The 18,685-nt window shown below is 33.3% G+C and overlaps 1 protein-coding gene across 1 annotated transcript; it reads right to left on the bottom strand.

The window, feature by feature from the left end:
* Positions 1 to 5,953: 5,953 nt before the first annotated feature.
* On the bottom strand, positions 5,954 to 8,324 carry LOC111785341 (histone-lysine N-methyltransferase ATXR6-like). The gene is made up of 6 exons (XM_023665751.1): positions 7,968 to 8,324; positions 7,528 to 7,608; positions 7,188 to 7,417; positions 6,708 to 6,808; positions 6,412 to 6,624; positions 5,954 to 6,277 (listed from the first exon to the last, which is right to left on the bottom strand). Exons 1-6 carry the CDS (start codon positions 8,209 to 8,211, stop codon positions 6,118 to 6,120), a joined length of 1,029 nt encoding a protein of 342 aa, XP_023521519.1. The 5' UTR covers positions 8,212 to 8,324; the 3' UTR covers positions 5,954 to 6,117.
* Between the last annotated feature and the right edge of the window lie 10,361 nt (positions 8,325 to 18,685).

Below are 18,685 nucleotides of genomic sequence, written 5' to 3'. Positions count from 1 at the left end.
TATGGATGTATTTCGGGTTTGAATTTGAATTTGAATGAGTTAAATAATGAAAATAATTGAAATGATTATTGAATGTCTCCATTTAATGGGTAAGATTTGAATAAATGCAATGGAAAAGTTAAGCTAAAAAATGAAATAATTAAAATTAGTAAGCATTTAATTAACAAAAATTGGGAAACAATTATGCTTTCTTTTGTTATAAAAATTGTAAGGTAGGAGTAGTAGGTTACCCAAATTGTTGCTTCCCATTACATCATTAAGTCAATACCTATCACTTTTTTGACCTTTCAATTCCAATCAAATTTTAATATAATTCAATTAAATATGTTTTTTTCTTCGAGTTACCGTCAAAGTTTGACTCATTTTTATATATATAATCTTAATGGAGGCAAGACATATCTAGTTGAATCTGTTTTTATGCCACATCGTGTATAACAGGAATGGAACCCTCTCTGCAACTGGCGGGCGTATGGAGAATGTTCGAGATACTTCAATCCAGTAACTTTTTAGGAGTTGGTTTTGGCTTACCCGTTTCTCTAATAATCAGGTATCTTTATGTCAAAGATCCTTCCTTCAGTTGGCGAGTAGGAGCGCACTTCTGTTTTTCCCGACCTATATAAGGGGTGGTAATGAATAGAGATCTCCGGCCAACTGTCTTCTCTTCTTTTCACTCAACTTCGTTGAACTATATATAGTTCTTCCTCTTATTCTATAACTAAACTAAATGAATATTTTAACTAATTTCATAATTTTTTTTTATTATTATTTATTTTCTAACACGTATGTATATTTGGAAGGTATCTATTGAAATTGAACCAAATTTAATTAAATATTTAAAAATAAATAAAAATATATTTTACGAATTAAATGAAATTTTCTAAGTTCATAAAAAATAGTTTATAAATTTAATTTGTGAAAACTAAAATTAAAAATTTAAATTACAAATTTAGTCATTTGAATTTTAAAAAAAAACTCAAATTTTGAAATTTATTTTTAATATTCTTTAAATTCTGAAAGCTTTAAGATTTTAATTCACATAAAATATAACAAATCAATTATTTTATAAAATTTTTGAACACGTCACGGGCTAATAAAAAAAATTAAAAATTTAATAGATACTTTAAAAAAATATTATTTTATTTAGGGAATAAAAAAGTGGCGGTGGACGATGACTGGGCGATTAGGAATAGTCAACGATTAGAAAATTGACGATTCACCGTTTGCTTTTGACAAAGATTCAATAAAGTGTAATGACGCAATTACCCTTGGAGTTTTCCAAGTATACCGTTAGAAATACGTAGTAAAAAGTCAAACGCGTCAGTACCCTTTGTGGGATATGGTTCTTATCCATATGTCTCTCTTTAATTTCATTTCCTTATTTTCAAATTTATTTTTGATTTTCCCATTAACAAATCATATGCCATTTTTGTATATTAGTTGACCATCACATACATTTGGTTCTCGAGTTTAAAAGCATCAAAGCGAAAAATGATTTTGTAATCAACGGTTACGTAGAAAAGGCTCTCGTGTTTTGAAATGATCTTATTTAAGATTACAAGGAACAAGGACCCGTTGTAAAATACAGAGAAAATGACCACAATATAAACGACTCTTAATTTTAGAGGTATTCGTAGGTTCGTTTGAGTCGAGCTGGGATATTTTTTAGATCGATTTAGTTGTTCGGATTATAAATTTTTTTTAACCAAGATAACTCTTATTAAATTATAAACCCAACCGAACCGAACCCAACTCAATCATAAATTTTTTAGGTTATGTTGGTTAGGTTTGTTCGGGAAGACTAGAATATTAATGAATAAAACATCAGTTTATTTATTTTCAAATTGTATTTTTTGATTACCCTTATTTAATTCTTTTAATAATATTTTTTAAGACAAATATTTCGAATTTATATACCAAGTCGTTGAAGATGCAAACTTTTGAATTTAACAGTGGTTAGGGAGAAAAGTACAAACATGGAATAATTTGTCTCGAACTATATATATTATTTTAAATACTAGTTCGAATTGAATAATTTGTCTCGAAGCTCTATATTTTTTTAATTATTAGCTCGACACACTTTCTTGTAGTTCTAACGCTACATATTAAAGGAATGCCTAAAATACCCTCACGTTGAGTATATAATTATTATGATGGTAATAAATCTTCATAATTACAACCAGAATATATGATATTATAACCTTTTATTAGCCAATAAATTAGCGTGTTCCCTAAAAAGCCATACAATTTTCAAAAAAGTCTAAAAGTTAAACCTACTCGTGTTCCCAATTAACCAAACAATTTACAAACAACCACTTATTTTTTCTTAATTAAAAAAAAAAAAAAAGCTCTTTTTGCTTTTGGGTTATCATTTCAAAATGTTTTCATCAACTTTTGTATTGACATTAATAATTATTATATATATATATATATATTTATTTATTTATATGAATTTTTAGAGAAAGAAATTAAGAAAAAAAAATTACCCCATTAAGAAATTGAAAATAAATAAAAAATTTTGAATTTTCTTAGATTATTTTTGTAATATAAATTCTATATTTAAAATTCTTGTATTTTTTTTAGGGTTTTTGTTAAATAGAAATTAATTAATTAAAAATAGGAAAAGAAAAGTGGAAAAGGGAATGGTTGAAGTTTAAAGTGTTAGCAAAATAAATGATTGCCACGTGGCTTCACTTAATTCCCTTCTTTTTCTTTTTCTTTTTTTAATAATTTTTTTTTTCCAAATTAATTCAATATAATATATAATAAATATATATTAGGGTTTATGATTATTGCATATTAGCTGCCTAGCACATGGTTTTGCATTTTCCATGATATGGGTTTAATTAATCATAAAAATCATAATTTAGATACAATTATTTTATTTATTTAATGAAAATTATTTGCATACAACTTAGCAACAATAAAATTATATATTTTTTTTAATTATCAACTTGATTTTTAAATGATTTACCTTAAACGTATATTTATTAGATATAAAATTAAAAATTGATTATACTATTAAACAAAAAAAAATTAAACTTTTATGTCGGCGGAATCTATCCCATAAAAAATTGAAAATTTTGGGATGTATTTAATATTTATGAGATGAGGAATATAATAAATACAAAATTTAAAATTCATTAATCAACCAACCTCCGGTTAACATGCACTTAGGCTATGTAACCCGACTTTCAATTTACCCGCATCACCACTTCTACTTATAAAGTAGTCGTGTTGTCTATTGAAAGTTTGAGAAAAGGTTGTGGGCATTGTGTCCTCGATACCTCTAATCATTGGGTTTACTCGATAGAGCTCACTTGGGGCTCTAGTTATGTCGTGGAAAACTTTAGAGGGAATCAACTAGTAGACGGTTTAAATAGTTTTTTACCGCTATACCCAAGTTAGATTAAACGATTTACACGTTAGTATTGTTGTAAGCCTCTATCAAAGTTTTCTCTAGCTTTGTCCTGCTTAGGTATAGTTCACCATCTTTCGATTCTTGACAAGCATGGTCACACTCGAAACCCTTCTCAAAAGATTAAAGTTGATTGGTGGTGCAAGCCATAAAGGAATTCCACCCATTAGCTTCCTTACACCTTACAATTTACTCACCCGTTAACTTACATATTAGACTTCTTGATTCGTATTTCAAGACGAGTTGAACGATGTGTGTGTTTGTGAAAGAAGGCCACACGTTTGGATGGTAAAGTGGCATGTAATGTTATTTGATGCATTGGGTTTGTTCTTTAATAATTATTGTTCCACATTGATGGCCGACATATAAAATAACATGCCCTACCACTCTTTTCTTTACTAAAATTCCTCAATTTCCACCATTTCTTTTAGCTCTCATTTCACAAATTTCAAACTCACAAAAATATTTGGATACATTCAAGTACAGATGTTCATCGGGTGCAGTGTGAGAATGGCTACTCGTTCTCGTCACCAAAAAATTCTTCATTTATATTTGAATCGAAAATATTTTAAGACGGTTCATGAAATTATGTCGGGGTCGAACGTGGGTGGAATCATTAATTATGTTTTTTATTTATTAATTGAATTTAAAATGGGATATTGAAAATAAATTCCACTAAAGCCTAAACTTGGTGGGTAAAAGTAGAATGATGAAGCCAAAAGTGGTGGATTAAAGAGACATAATGTCGGAGATGTGTTTTGTTTTGTTTTTGTTTCGGTGAAACTGTGTTTCAAAGGTCAAATTGTGTTGGCTAATGATATCAATTAAACCCTTTGACAAGTTACCTCCTTAAATTATTTGATTTTATTTTTGGGTATACTTTTTTTTTAAAGACAAAATGATCTTATTTTTAATGACTTGATAGCATCATCACTAGTGAGATTCGCACAATCATTACTAGTGAGATTCACTCGTTTCTGTGTATAAATAAATCATGTAACGACCCTACTCTTAGAACTCGACTTTGACTGTTACCACATGTATTGTTATGGATATTTTTCAGAACAAAAATATTACAAGTCACTGTAGCAATCATTGTCACTCGTTTAAGATGTTCTAACTCTTATATGTAAGTGAACTCATTTTCGAGGTTGGAAAATACGTACACATGCAAGCATGACTTATGATGACTGTACTGGGAGGTGAGGCTCCATAAAATTTGAAATGTGGGTATGAGTTTTATGGCTAAAAATGGCATAATTTTGTGAGGGGGTTGATAAAAGAGAGAGAGGGAGTGTGGGCCAATGGCTAAAGCAATATACAGTACCACGGCTTAGTGAAGAGAGACAGAATAAATGGCAAAATGGAAAACATGGGTGTTGTTCTGATGAATGGTGCAGACAGCTTCCCACCAAACAAATCTGGTGCTGCCTTTAGGGTCTTGATAGCTGCATTTCCCTGCACTATTTCGGCCCTCCCACTGCTCATCCACTTTGAACGATACCATATAGAACATGAACTATTAATGCCTCAGATCGAATTCCTAAAATAATATAATGTCATTATCTTTGGAGGTTTTCCTTAAAAGTATTCGGTTGTCACTGACCTAGACACATAAATAAAATCTAGCTGGATTAAGGTCGGTCTCGTGGCGCCCATTCCTAACAAGTGGGTGTTCACTCAAATTATGGGGCCGACCCTCTTTTTTGCTGATTCAATCATTTCGAATTTCTCATAACAGTCGCTTTGCTAGGACCCTTCAAAGTTTATGGGTTTTGAGAGACATGGGTTGACATATCTAAGAAGGAAGTGAAGTTGGGTAGGAGGGGCTTTCATTGAATTTAAAGATCAGCTTGTGTCATAATCAAACAATGAATGCAAAAGATGAACACAAAAAGCAGACTCATAGGGATCTGAGTTCTGATGGAAGAGATCTCTGGAAAACACACAGATACAAGCAGAGAGCGGCTGCCAAAGGAAAACAAAAACCAAACAAAACAAAACAAAACAAAACAAAACAAAACAAAACAAAGTACTCTATAAACAATCAATCAATCAATCAATCAAAAGGCTTCTGAGGCACATCTGGGATACAATTATCTTTCAAAATTAGCTATCTATCCCTTTCTAGTGGAACTCAAAGAGAAAGGAATTTGATGACCCAAATTATCCAGAATTTAAAGAGGTCATCAAATGATTCTTTGGTTGGTGCATAGGAATGAAGATCAGTTCATGGTAATGTTGACACGACTAAGCAAAACCCAGCTGACAATCCATAACTACTTCACCTAACCTTTAAAGTAAGCAACATCCTTTCCAACACAGTTTTGGTTTTCTTCAATGAATTCCAACACAAACACAAAGACCCTTGTCCCTATAAGACATCTAGACAGGCCAGAGTGAATGAAATTCTGCAACACTCGGCCCATACTATGGACCTTTCACCAGCAATATGTTCTTTGAGCTCAGGGCAGTATCTTTAGTTCTTAACAATCGAAATCATTCAAGAGAGAAAACCAGAACATGTGGACAATTGAATCAAAGAAGAAACACTTGACATTTTTGGACAATTACATTTGCACTAACATGTGGTTTTGGACTTTGAAGATTAGAGAACTAACCAGACAATTAGTTAGGCTTTCATCGATCAGCTTGTGTCTATATAATCTATAGACATTGTGTGGGTTTTACAACGTAAAGGGTTACACGAAGTGCTCAGTGGGGTATTCATGCTCATATCCATTGTAGTCATAATACAATCTCTCACCCTTAGATATATCTCTGTTTGCAATCAGTAGAACTCTACATTCACCATTTACATTGAACCTGACACACTTAAGGTTTTGCTTTTTCCTACCATCCCTGCGTTAAGATACAGCCTCAAATCAAAAGGAGAAAACAAGGAAAAGAAAAGGATAGAATGAGGAACTATTCCTCTCAGGCTTCTCAAACATAAGAGTATGATAATAAACGAAGTAAACGAGGGATGAGCTTACGGTGTGTGGTTGTTGATTCCATTAATAAAACGGGCAATGTTACTACGTTTGTCGGGACAAATGACGAGGCTTTTAGATCGGTTAGTCGCAGACAGTAATGTCATCATACTATCCCCATCATCATGTTCTCGATTCCTCAAGTAATCAACATCACCAGTATATTCTGTAATTATGGTCCAGTCCTTTATAAACCTATCAGCCTCCACAGTAAACCTGTGAATTGTGATAATGTATGAATCAATTGATGATCCTATCAAGAGAAAGAAGAAAACATAGGAAACTGCAGATTCACATACCCTTCTCGAGGATCAAAAACAACCATAAGAGGAGGCCATTCTCCTCTTTCCATCATACTTTTGCACAAGTTTAAGGTTTCAACGTCCTCTTTTGGAAGAACCTAGAATGCAGTAACCAAAAGACGTCAGCATCATAGAAGATTATCATATATTTTGGCACTGAAAAACAACAATCCTACAAAGTTAGGCAGAAACTTATTTTGTAGTTGATCGTTACATTTATCCATCTCATCATCGTCTCACTAAGCGTAAACGAAAAAAATGGTCCTTAAATAGTTTAAAGAATAAAGACCTTCAGTAATTCATTGTTATGACAGTAGTATTTGGTCTATGCATTTCTATAATTTGAAATTCCATTGCGTCCAATTAATAACAAAGGCACCCCCTAAAAAGTTATCCACTAAGCAGCGATAATATCTGAACAAATGGCCAATAATGATAACTAACATTTATGAAAGATGTTGAGAGTTTCAATTTTACCTGCATTCCTCCGTGCTCAAGAGATGCGCAGTTTGCAGACCTTGGTGCCATGCCACGCATATATGTAAGCTCGTTACTGAAATCTGTGCCTGTAGCCGTCAATGCTGTTGCCAGTGATGCCATTTGTTCCAAGCGTCTCGCGGTATCTGCAGTCGGCTTAAATGGCAAGAGCTTTCTTCTCTTTTTACTAAGTACTAAGCTACCAGTTCGTCTTCGTTTCTTTCGGTTCTCTGAAAAACCAAAATACAAGGGAAAAAGATTTCAATCATGATCCAGAGAAACCCTTAACCATGAAATGGATGGCGGTAAGCTCAAATCTCCAGTAGTAGGACTTTTCTACCTTGGTTTAAGTCCGTTTGAGAGTCAACGGGTCGTTGGATGCGGAAAAAATCAACAATTTTAGTTTGAACAAGAGGGAAGGCTGCAAAATAAGAGAACAGTAAGAGTAAGAACGATTAGAAAAAATGAAAATCAATAATTGAACTTGTTTTGAGTCGGTAACTAGCAACGAAAGAAATGTACAGGAAATTGTTATGAAAATCCCTAACCCACCAGAACAATACACAGAACAAATAAGAACTTGATTTTAAATGCGATTCGCTCGGAAACAAATAAATCAATTCGTATATAACACATAATACTAATTAAAATTTACAAGGAGATACACAATGTGTCTTCAATTCCACAACGCATGCAAAAAAATCGAACAAATTAGGCCTACTCCAGAGTCCAGATCGAGTAAAATAAATTAAAATCAAACGGATGAAAAACACATCATACATTGGAGCTTCTTGTGGTTGGAGCAAGTCGGGCAGAACCACGATCCCTTGGGGACGGAAACGAGGATGGGCGAAAGACAAAAGAGATGATACCCTCTATCACATTTGTCGCAGAGAAGAAGCTCAGCCGGAGAGTCGCCGGAGCCGCATTTCTGACAGGAAACGTCGTCGTATTCCTCGTGATCTGATGCAAAATCATGGCGGCTTGAGGGTTTCAGAGCGAGAGTTCTTCGTTTCTGCATCATCTTGGCGGATGGATGGATTCGGATTGGGAGAAGGAGAAATCGGCTGGATGTTGAGATTGTGTTAGAAATGGGTATTTGAAGAGCCAATTAGGGCATTGCGCGCGCTTTTTCGTTTCCCGGCAAAACTCAGCGCCATTACCAAAGCGACAGTTGTCTTCTCTCTCTCTCTCTCTCTTTCATAAACCCTATGGGCCTTAAACACCCGCTGGGCTCCAAATGGGTTTCAGCTTCATGGGCTCACAAATGGGCCGAATACCCTCTAAAAGTGAATATTTTTGGTAACGGATAGGATCTAAGGCCCAATAAGTCCTTCTTAAGGCCCATTAAGTCTTTCTTAAGGCCCAATTACATATTTGGTGGACATTTGTGACTTTTATTTATTTATTTATTTATTTATTTATTTATTGTAAAGGCTTAAGCGTTTTAGGGTTTTCTAGTACGTCATCAGATATATAGAAACTTTTCGGGTTGAAAAGGTAGAATTTGAGTGAAACTGTTCTCTCATTTTCTACGATCTCCAACATACGAGAGCGTTGATCTTCTCTTTACAGGTCATTAATTTGGTTATAAGTAACGAAAATAAGCAAGTTAGATTGATCATAAAGTTATTGATCGTTTCGAACTCTAGGGCAAAGAACTGGTCCTCCTTATGACTTACTTTCATCATCAAAGGAAACATTTTTCTTAGGTCTTCTGCACAAGTGATCTATGTCTCGTGTGTATAACAACCTAAACTCATGTTGTAACAACCCAAACCCACCGCTAGTAGATATTGTATGCTTTGGCCCGTTACGTATCGTCGTTAGCCTCACGATTTTAAAACACATCTACTTGGGAGACGTTTTCACACCCTTCATTACCTCTAAACTAATGCGGATCTCACAATCTACCTCCCTTGAGGGCTAGTGTCCTCGCTAGCACACCGCCCGTTGTCTATCTTTGATACCATTTGTAACAGCTCAAGCCCACTACTAACACATATTGTCCGTTTTGGCCCGTTAGGTATCTCCGCCAGCCAGACACGTTTTAATACTGTGAGACTGACGACGATACGTAAGGGCCAAAATGAACAATATCTATTAACGGTAGGCTTAAGTTGTTACCTATGTATACTAAATATTCACTAAAAACAAATCAACAAATATTTAGACTTGTTCAAAAAATAATTTAGTGTAATAATTATTTAAAATTAGAATATTTGAGTCAAGTCACAAAGTTTTTTAAATCCATTCATGAGATACACTTAAAACACGTGCAAGATTATCACTAAAACCAACATATTTGCCGACCATCTATGAACTGATTGGATTAACCAACCAAAGTTAGCTTACATCATTATATATTGAATATAAGCAAACGTCGAACGATGGTAAAAAGTCATATCAAACCCGTTGATATTTTTCGTCAACATATTTGTTGGTTTTTATATGAGTAAAAATTAATGAGTTTTGCAAAATTGAGGAAGTGACAAATTTGAAGTGTACTATGAAACAAAATGAAGCCATCAAAAGGTGAATTCCTACTTTAATTATTTTATTTGTCATCTTCTTGTTTCTTTTTAATTAATAATCTTTATATATATAAAATATTTTAATTTGTGAAATTTGGTTAAAAATTTAGTGTAAATAAAAGAAAAAAACACAAATTTAAAAAATTAAAAGATAAATATTGATCCAACCTAAAACTTGTTCCAAATGATTTTTTTTTTTAATGAAAAAAACAGTACTTAAAAAGTCATTATAGGTCGATCCTAATAATGGTAGGTTAATGAGTTTGATACCGTATTTGTTTCTTACTCGAACATTCCGAAGTACAACTAAAAACACTAATTATGATTTTTTTTTTCTAAAAATGGGATCGAGGAGTCTTTAGCCGACGTAAACTATAGCTAATTCACGCAGAATGCTCAATGAACGTCGATGCTGCTTAGAACACATTGCAGACGGTGCCAAAGAATTTTTATTTTAAATTCTTTAGCAGTCAACCAAGTGCAAATTTTTTTTTTTATTCAAAATTAAAAGAGTCAAAGTTGAGGAATTTAATTCAAAGATTATAATCAATAATAATCCATATATATTCTCTATCACTTTCATGCAATTTAAAAGCACTATGTTTTGGAATTAGATTCACTTTTGAAGACCAAACCAAACTCCTCTTTATTATCTTTTTATTCTTTGGCTATATTCTATAACCTAAACTCCTTCAATGGTCATTTTTTTTTCTATTTTAATTTTAAATATTCCATAATATATTCTTAATCTAGTTGTCAACGATAATATTTAAGACGATAAGGATCGAGAGAAGCCAATTTAAACTTGTTTTCTTCTAATATTCTTAATCTAGTTGTCACTTTTGAAGACTGTTTTCAAAATAGGGAATGAGATTGGAATACATGAATTTCGAAGTAAAACATTATATTATATGTAGACAGTCTAGACACCCCGGGTTGATACCCTTTGTGGCTATAGAGCTCCCATGGTGACATCAATCACCTAAAGAAAACCAATAAAAGAAAGGGTGAGTATAAAATTTATACCTAATAAGAAATCTAGTTGTAAACTCGTNTTTGGAATTAGATTCACTTTTGAAGACCAAACCAAACTCCTCTTTATTATCTTTTTATTCTTTGGCTATATTCTATAACCTAAACTCCTTCAATGGTCATTTTTTTTTCTATTTTAATTTTAAATATTCCATAATATATTCTTAATCTAGTTGTCAACGATAATATTTAAGACGATAAGGATCGAGAGAAGCCAATTTAAACTTGTTTTCTTCTAATATTCTTAATCTAGTTGTCACTTTTGAAGACTGTTTTCAAAATAGGGAATGAGATTGGAATACATGAATTTCGAAGTAAAACATTCTATTATATGTAGACAGTCTAGACACCTCGGGTTGATACCCTCTGTGGCTATAGAGCTCCCATGCATCCTTTGTCTCGACTAGTGACATCATTCACCTAAAGAAAACCAATAAAAGAAAGGGTGAGTATAAAATTTATACCTAATAAGCAATCTAGTCGTAAACTCTTATCGCATCCTTGACTTAATAGGTATCTACTAGCTTTTCCTTTAGGCTCTAGACAAGCAATTCTTGCTACTCTCTGACTACCCTTCGAGTCTTGATATATCTTCTGACTACCCTTCAAGTCTTAGATCTCCTTCAAGATCTCCTCTAATCATATACAAATGAGCCTGCCATAATAACACGTTGTACCCAGACCTTGCAAAAGTGTGTATCGGGTGTTTGTGTATCTACGATATACTTTCTGAGGGTAGGCTGGATTGTCAACTGTGCTAACTGCACGGTGACACCTCTGACCACCACTTTGGTACCGACCCTCTAAATCTCGTTGTGTAATTCCCTCTGCCTGGTGATCAACACAGATATGTGGACTATTTTTCTATTCAAGGCATCCACCACAATATTAGCTTTTCCTGCATGATGTGAGATCCCACATTGGTGGGAGAGGGGAACAAAGAATTATTTTTAGGTGTGGAAACTTTTCCCAAACAGATGCATTTTACAAATCTTGAGGGGAAGTCCGAGAGGGAAAGCTCAAAGAGGACAGTATCAACTAATAGTGCGCTTGGGTCGTTACAAATGGTATCAGAGCCAGACACTAAGCGGTGTACCAACGAGGATACTGGGCCCTGAGGAGAGGGTGAATTGTGAATGAACATTGATTGGAGAGAGGAACGAGTGTCAACGAGAACGTCGGGCCCTAAAGGAGGTGGATTATGAGATCCTACATTGTTTGGAGAGAGGAACAAAACATTGTTTACAAGTGAAAACTTCTCCCTAGTAGATGCATTTTAAAAACCTTGAGAGGAAGCCCGAAAGCGAAAGATAAAACCCAAAGAGGACAATATTTGCTAACTGTGGGCTTGAGCCGTTACAAAATCTTCATGCCATAATATTTCACTAACTCTCTATCTCCTATTCAAATTCTTCTAATTGAACAGATACTTTATAGGCTCTTATGATATGTAATTGTGTTCGTAATCGTGGGCAATTACTTTTCCATTCTGCATAAGTATACACCCTAGTCTCTTTTTCGAGGCATCTCTATATACCACGAGATTGTCAGTTCCATCTTTACGTGATCTTCATGCTCTATCTAAATCTTTAGAGTACACCAAGATGTCATCGATAACCACAATGATAAATGCATTGAGATACTCCTTAAACACCCTGTTCATGAGTTTCATGAACATCGTTGACGCATTGGTAAGACTGAATGACATCAATATAAACTCATAGTGTGCATAGCAACTCCTAAAAGCCATCTTGGATATGTCCTCCTATGTGATCCTCAATTGATGATACACCGAACTTAGGTCAATCTTAGAGAACATTGTTGCACCTTGTAATTGATCAAATAGGTCGTCAGTCCTCAAAATAGATAATTGTTCTTAATAGTGACCTTATTCAACTCCATGCAGCCTATACACAATTGTAAGTTCCATTCTTCTTCTCCATGAACAACATAGGAGCTACCCACAGCGAGACAATAGGTCAAATGAAACCCTTATCTAAAATTTCTTGATGTTGCTCCATCAATTCCTTGAGTTTTGTGGATGTCGTTTCGTAAGGTGCTTTAGAGATCGGTGCGATACCTCATTCTAAGTATATCCCAAAGTCGACTTCTCTGACCGGAGGCAGCCCAAACAACTCTTCAAAGAAGGCATCTTCGAACTCTCTAACCATGGGGACCGAAGAAATTGTCAACGTAACTCTTAACTCTACAGTCAACTATCACATTGGCTAGGAATGCCGAAGCACCTTTGCGAATTAATTTCTTGATCTTCACGACTGTGACAACTCTCGAGGTACCTTTGGATGTAATTTACTGTACACAAAGCTCTCCTATGAAGGTTACCATGTAGTTTCCCAATCAATAAGACCACAATTCTCTCCCGCCAATCCTTCGCAGGATGACATTGAAGTCTTGCATGCTCAGAACAATTAAAGTAGCATCCAAGTCCCATTCGAACTCTGTTACACTACCTTCTTTAACTCTGTGGGTAGCCATCAGCCGTTTATCCCCAGGTGTGGATATTGTACGTGTGTACTCTAAAGTTTCTAGTTTTAGGTATGCTTGCTCAACAAATCTCTCAAAATTGAAGGAGCGCATTGAACTAAAATCAAATAACGTGAATGTCAAATGTCCAAAGACGGGTAATGTACCCGTCACCACAATGTTGAGCTTATTATCCCTCTTGGCCGTGGTTGCATGAGCTACACCACGCCCCTACTGTTGTTGGACTCCTCGACCCCTCAAGTAATTCTCGACTAGACGGTTAGCCTCTAGATTCTTCTTGTGTGGACAGTCTACTACATGATGCCGAAACATCCAATTGTTCTAGCAAGGCACTCCCCTCAGTGATTACGATGGTACTTGGGGTTTAAAGCTCTATCCTGGACTACAACTCGACCTTAAAGTAAAAAATGCCCACATGTCTATCAGATCTGGATGAAAACCTCTCGAATTTCCTTGTTTTCCTTAGGGAAGTAGAATGGTCTGAACAACAGTTGTGTGTTTACCCTTTTGTTGGTGCATGTCCATAAGAATGATGATACTAGAGCATGGCATAGTGAGAAGAGGCATGGGCCACAACATAACCTTGAATCCCTATCTTGAGTCTTGTAAGTGATTAAGAGAATCCTAATCATCAACCCAATTATACAACCTCTGGTTGAAACAAGAATCCTTCGAAAAGAAATTAACACTTCTTTGTACAAAATTCAAATCAACACAGAGATAAAAGCTAGAATTAGATTACGGATCAAGATCTAGAAGCAAGATTTCGAACTTTGTTTTAAATTGATTCACTCCGTAATCAAACTTGTGAATGACTTGGATGCAATCTACCACAAAAATTGATTTGAAAATGACAAGGATTATACTAAAATAGCCTCAACTTTAGTACTCAATTTCATTCCTAAAAAATCTCGAGGTGGGTATTCATAATCTCTCCACAAAATAAGTTAGTGGTCATGATTGTTAAGTTGCTCCCCACTACCCTTCAAATGTTCACTAAAATCATATGTTCCCTAAAAAAAAGAAGTTAAATGATTTTGGCGAGTAACTTCCCACCCTTTTTTAGAAGTTCTGGAATTAAAATAATAAATAAAGTTTGCAAATAAATTATCAATCCACCCGATTCGGGGCCAGCATCCTTGCTGGCACTCGTTCTCCTCTTCAATCAATATAGGATCTCACAATCCACCCTTTTTCGGTGTTCAGTGTCCTCACAGACATACCGCCCGATCTTTGGTTCTGATACTAATTATAACATTCCAAGCTCACCGCTGGTCGATATTATCCTCTTTTGACTTTCTCTTTTAAGCATTCCCTCAAAGTTTTTAAAAAGCATTTGCTAGGAAAAGGTTTCCACATACTTGTAAAGAGTGTTTTGTTCCCCTCTCCAACTAACGTGGAATCTCCCAACTTTCTTCAAAACTTCTTGTAAATTACTGTATAAATTACAACAATCCGTTTTTATTTTATGTCAAAAAGTAGTAACCTCTAAACACTATTCGAGCCACAGACAGATATATTCATATGGTACATACAATGTTATCGAATCACACCTTTACGAGAACGACGAGTGCATTCCCATCATTTAAGAACTTTCTCTCAAATTTGTTTTAAGCACATAAAATTGATTGATGCTTAGCTTTAAAAAGCCTCATTCATTTCACATGTCCAATTTAGGGGACAAAACAACCTTAGTTAATGGCTTTTTGTTCTCACAATTAATATAATTTTCCCTAACCATTAATCATTTAAAAATAAGCAAAAGAGTAGATGAAGTTTGGTTGAATGCACAAAACCATAAGCACCCACAAAATATTAATAATAAATAATTTATTTATTTATCACAACTTGAATGGAATTTAATTTATTAATTAAGAAAGAATTTGGCCATTGTTTTCAAAGATGGGTCATCATAGCACTAAGCTTCAATGGTATTGGTCACTTGGTTATTAAAATTTAAAATAAAGATGAGTTGTTAGGCAGAAAATGATTCTATGGAGGATGTGAAATTAAATTTATTATTAATTATTAAATAACCTTTTTTCTTTTTTAATTATTATTATTATTATTTTTTAAATTCCACACCCACACAAGTGCTTGGCTCATGTGGGAAGCTTCTAGCTCAATACTTAAATGGTCAGCCAAAAGTCTTATTTATTTATTTAAAAATTATTATTTAAATTCTTTTGGGCCCTCATGTTAGTGGGTGTGGGCCCACTTAAATTTTATGGGCCCATATCGAAGAATTACTATTAAAAATTGATTACGTAAATAATTTTAACCATATTTTTCGATGATAATTATGCATTCCTAATAAATTACCCATTAATTATCGTGTCAATTTCTATAATTTATTTTAATTATTTATTATCTATTTCGCATTTATTTTGAAATTAGATTTTAAAAAATTATATATATATATATGTAAAAAGTTATATGTTTTAAAAAATATATAATAAATAGTCTAAATTGATTTGAATGGAAGGGGGAAGAGAAGGTGAGAGTGGTGTGCACGTGCGAGAACTAAGATGCACGTGAGGAAAGTGGAATGAACGGTGGTGGATGATGAAGTGATTGACAGAGTGGGACCCACGTAATTATTCTCCACGTCGCGTCAATTACACGTTACGCTCCCCGGTTGAATGCCGCAAGTTCATCACCGCCCAATCCCTTTCTCCCACGTGTCCTCCTCCTCCCACATGATATACAGCCGGCTTCCATCTTATTGGCCGCCGCCGCCCCATTTCTCGGCTGACACCTTTCGCCTTTTTAAATTCAAAAACAGTATTAGCGATGAAGGGAAGGGTAAAAATATAACCTAATTAATTAATTAATTAATATTATTATTTTATAATTAATTAATTAATTTGATTTAAAATATTATTTGGATTGAAAACAATTAACTTATGCAATAATATTTTTTAGTTGTAATATAATTATTTATTGTACATATTTTTAATTAATTTATACTTATTTAATCATTTTTAGTAATTAAATTTAATTATTTCATTTTAATATTACTTTTAGTTCATGTTTCACTGTAAAAATAATTTTTTAGTGATTAATTATTTAAATTGTATAACAATACGTTAATAATACTAATTCTAATTTACAATCACATTTTATTTAATTAATTAAATATAATTTATAAAAAATTTAAAAGAAACCCAATATTTTATTTTTGGTCATCAATTATCCAACATATCTATTTTTTTTTTATTATTTAATTTTCTTCTTATTTTCTTTTTATCATATGCAAACTACCATTTATTTTCTATAAACAATTGAGAATTGTGAGTTGAAAATAATGATGTGTGAAATATATTTAATTTAAAACTAACAAAGATTTCATATATTTTTGTATTAATTAATTGAAATTGAGAGCTAAAAATAAAAGAACATGGTTTATAACCTAAATGACATTTTTTTCTTTTTCATTTTTAATAAACTTTTTGAAAATATCAAAATTTTAAATTTTATAAAATTTATTTTTCTTTGGAATATAAATATATAAAATGTTATTCATAAAATAAAAGGAAAAAAAAAAAGATTTGACACGTGGTACAATACTATTGAACCACCTAAACAACGGTAAAAAAACATACCACCTCTCTTTCCATCTCTCACCCTCCTTCCCTAAAATGATTTTAGGTGGATTTATCCTAGGATGTCACAAATTGTTAGATTAGTTAGTTAAATCTATTTTATTCTTGATTTTGTTACCTTATTTGGATTTTAGTTAGAAATTAAATAACAATAACTATACTAGTACATGATGATCTATGAGTTATGATACTTGATGATGTGTGTAATATATATAGTTCAATGTATGACGTACTTGATATGCTTGATGTACTTTATGGCGATATGATGACTACATGACGTTTGTGTTAATATGGTGATGTTTTTCATATTAAGCATGCTATATGATGATGAGTATCGTATTGCATCATGTCGATAGACTGACATAGGACACAACCCTAAGAACATGAAAATGATATAATATAAATATATTAACGAGCATGTGTTACTTGATGTAACAAAAAGATGAGACTAGAGGGTTGTGTCATAAGAGATGATAAGATGAAATTTAGAGGGATCTCATGCATGTTGTATGTTCATAAGCATAGAGATACTTCCCCTAGAGATGATGAGTGCGGACGTGCACAATATGATGATGAGGGTGTTTATGAGGAGCGTAACACTAGGGGTTCCGCTGACCTCCGGATGTCAGTATAGAGTAGCTTGACCAGAGAGGGTCTAGGGGGTGTGCGAGCTCCTTGGAGATTCACACTCACACGTGGGTCGTGTGTAGGGAAGTACCATACATCCATAGTAGTCCAAGACTGGAGGCTACTTAGATGAGATAAACATAGGTCCCAAGAACATGATTGTATTTGCTTGCATTTGCATGACCCCCTATATTGGAGTCACTTATTGAGTATTCTTCGAAATACTTACACTGTGTATCACATCATTTTTCAGGTAAAGGCAAGACGCACATGTACGGATGACTGCGACATCGTGAGCAGAGACTATGGCACGTGCATAGGATAAACTCATATTTAAATTCATAGTCTTAGGTTAGAATAAGTTGTTTTGCATTTCATTGTTTTAAATAATTTCATATTTGTTTTTATTTTCTCTAAATTTCAGTATTTGGTGTTTAAACACGTAAGACCATGACGGTGTTTTCTAGAGATACAAGATGTCTTAAATGTTTTCGACATTTATACTAAAGATGAGATGTTCTTTCAAAAGTTATATTCCACATTTTAGAAGAGTACAATACATTAGTAACGACTTTGAATAAGTAGAAATTTAGGGTTGTTACAACCTCGTTAAACAGAAAAACCCGGTGCATGACTTATATCTTTAGAATATCTCTTACTTATATATACCTTATAATCTTTAGTCACATTTTCAACGATGAATTAAAAAAATATAATATTTTAAAAAATGGAGCTTGGATGGCTATTTAACATGGTACCACTCTTCCAACGACCCCTCCATCCATATCAATAAATTAAGGACTCCTTTATTAGGATTACTAAATAAGGAATTAGCCGGTGAGAATGATATTTTCTTTTTTATAACAAAAAGAATTACCAAAATTAATTATATACACAAAATTAATTAAGAAGTGTGCACGAATTGAGTGAGCTGAGTTGCCAAATTCTTTTAGACCATTCACTTGATCGAGTAGGTGATCCGAGTAATTCAAATATTACTCACAATCTAATCAACGGTAGGATTGGATTAGGTTGTCGAGTTATTTTTTTTAAAATTATTTAAAAAATTCTACTAATTCACGTGACATATTATATTAATAATTAAAATTTCATAAAATTTAAAATATCAAACATTTACATGATATAACATATTATTAACATCGATTACAAGTTTAAATATTCTTAATTTTATTAA

This window comes from Cucurbita pepo, unplaced genomic scaffold (assembly GCF_002806865.2).
Source record: "Cucurbita pepo subsp. pepo cultivar mu-cu-16 unplaced genomic scaffold, ASM280686v2 Cp4.1_scaffold000456, whole genome shotgun sequence".
NCBI lineage: Eukaryota > Viridiplantae > Streptophyta > Magnoliopsida > Cucurbitales > Cucurbitaceae > Cucurbita > Cucurbita pepo.
The sequence above is the reverse complement of the archived record's forward strand: the minus strand, read 5'-3'. Positions and strand labels throughout refer to the sequence as shown.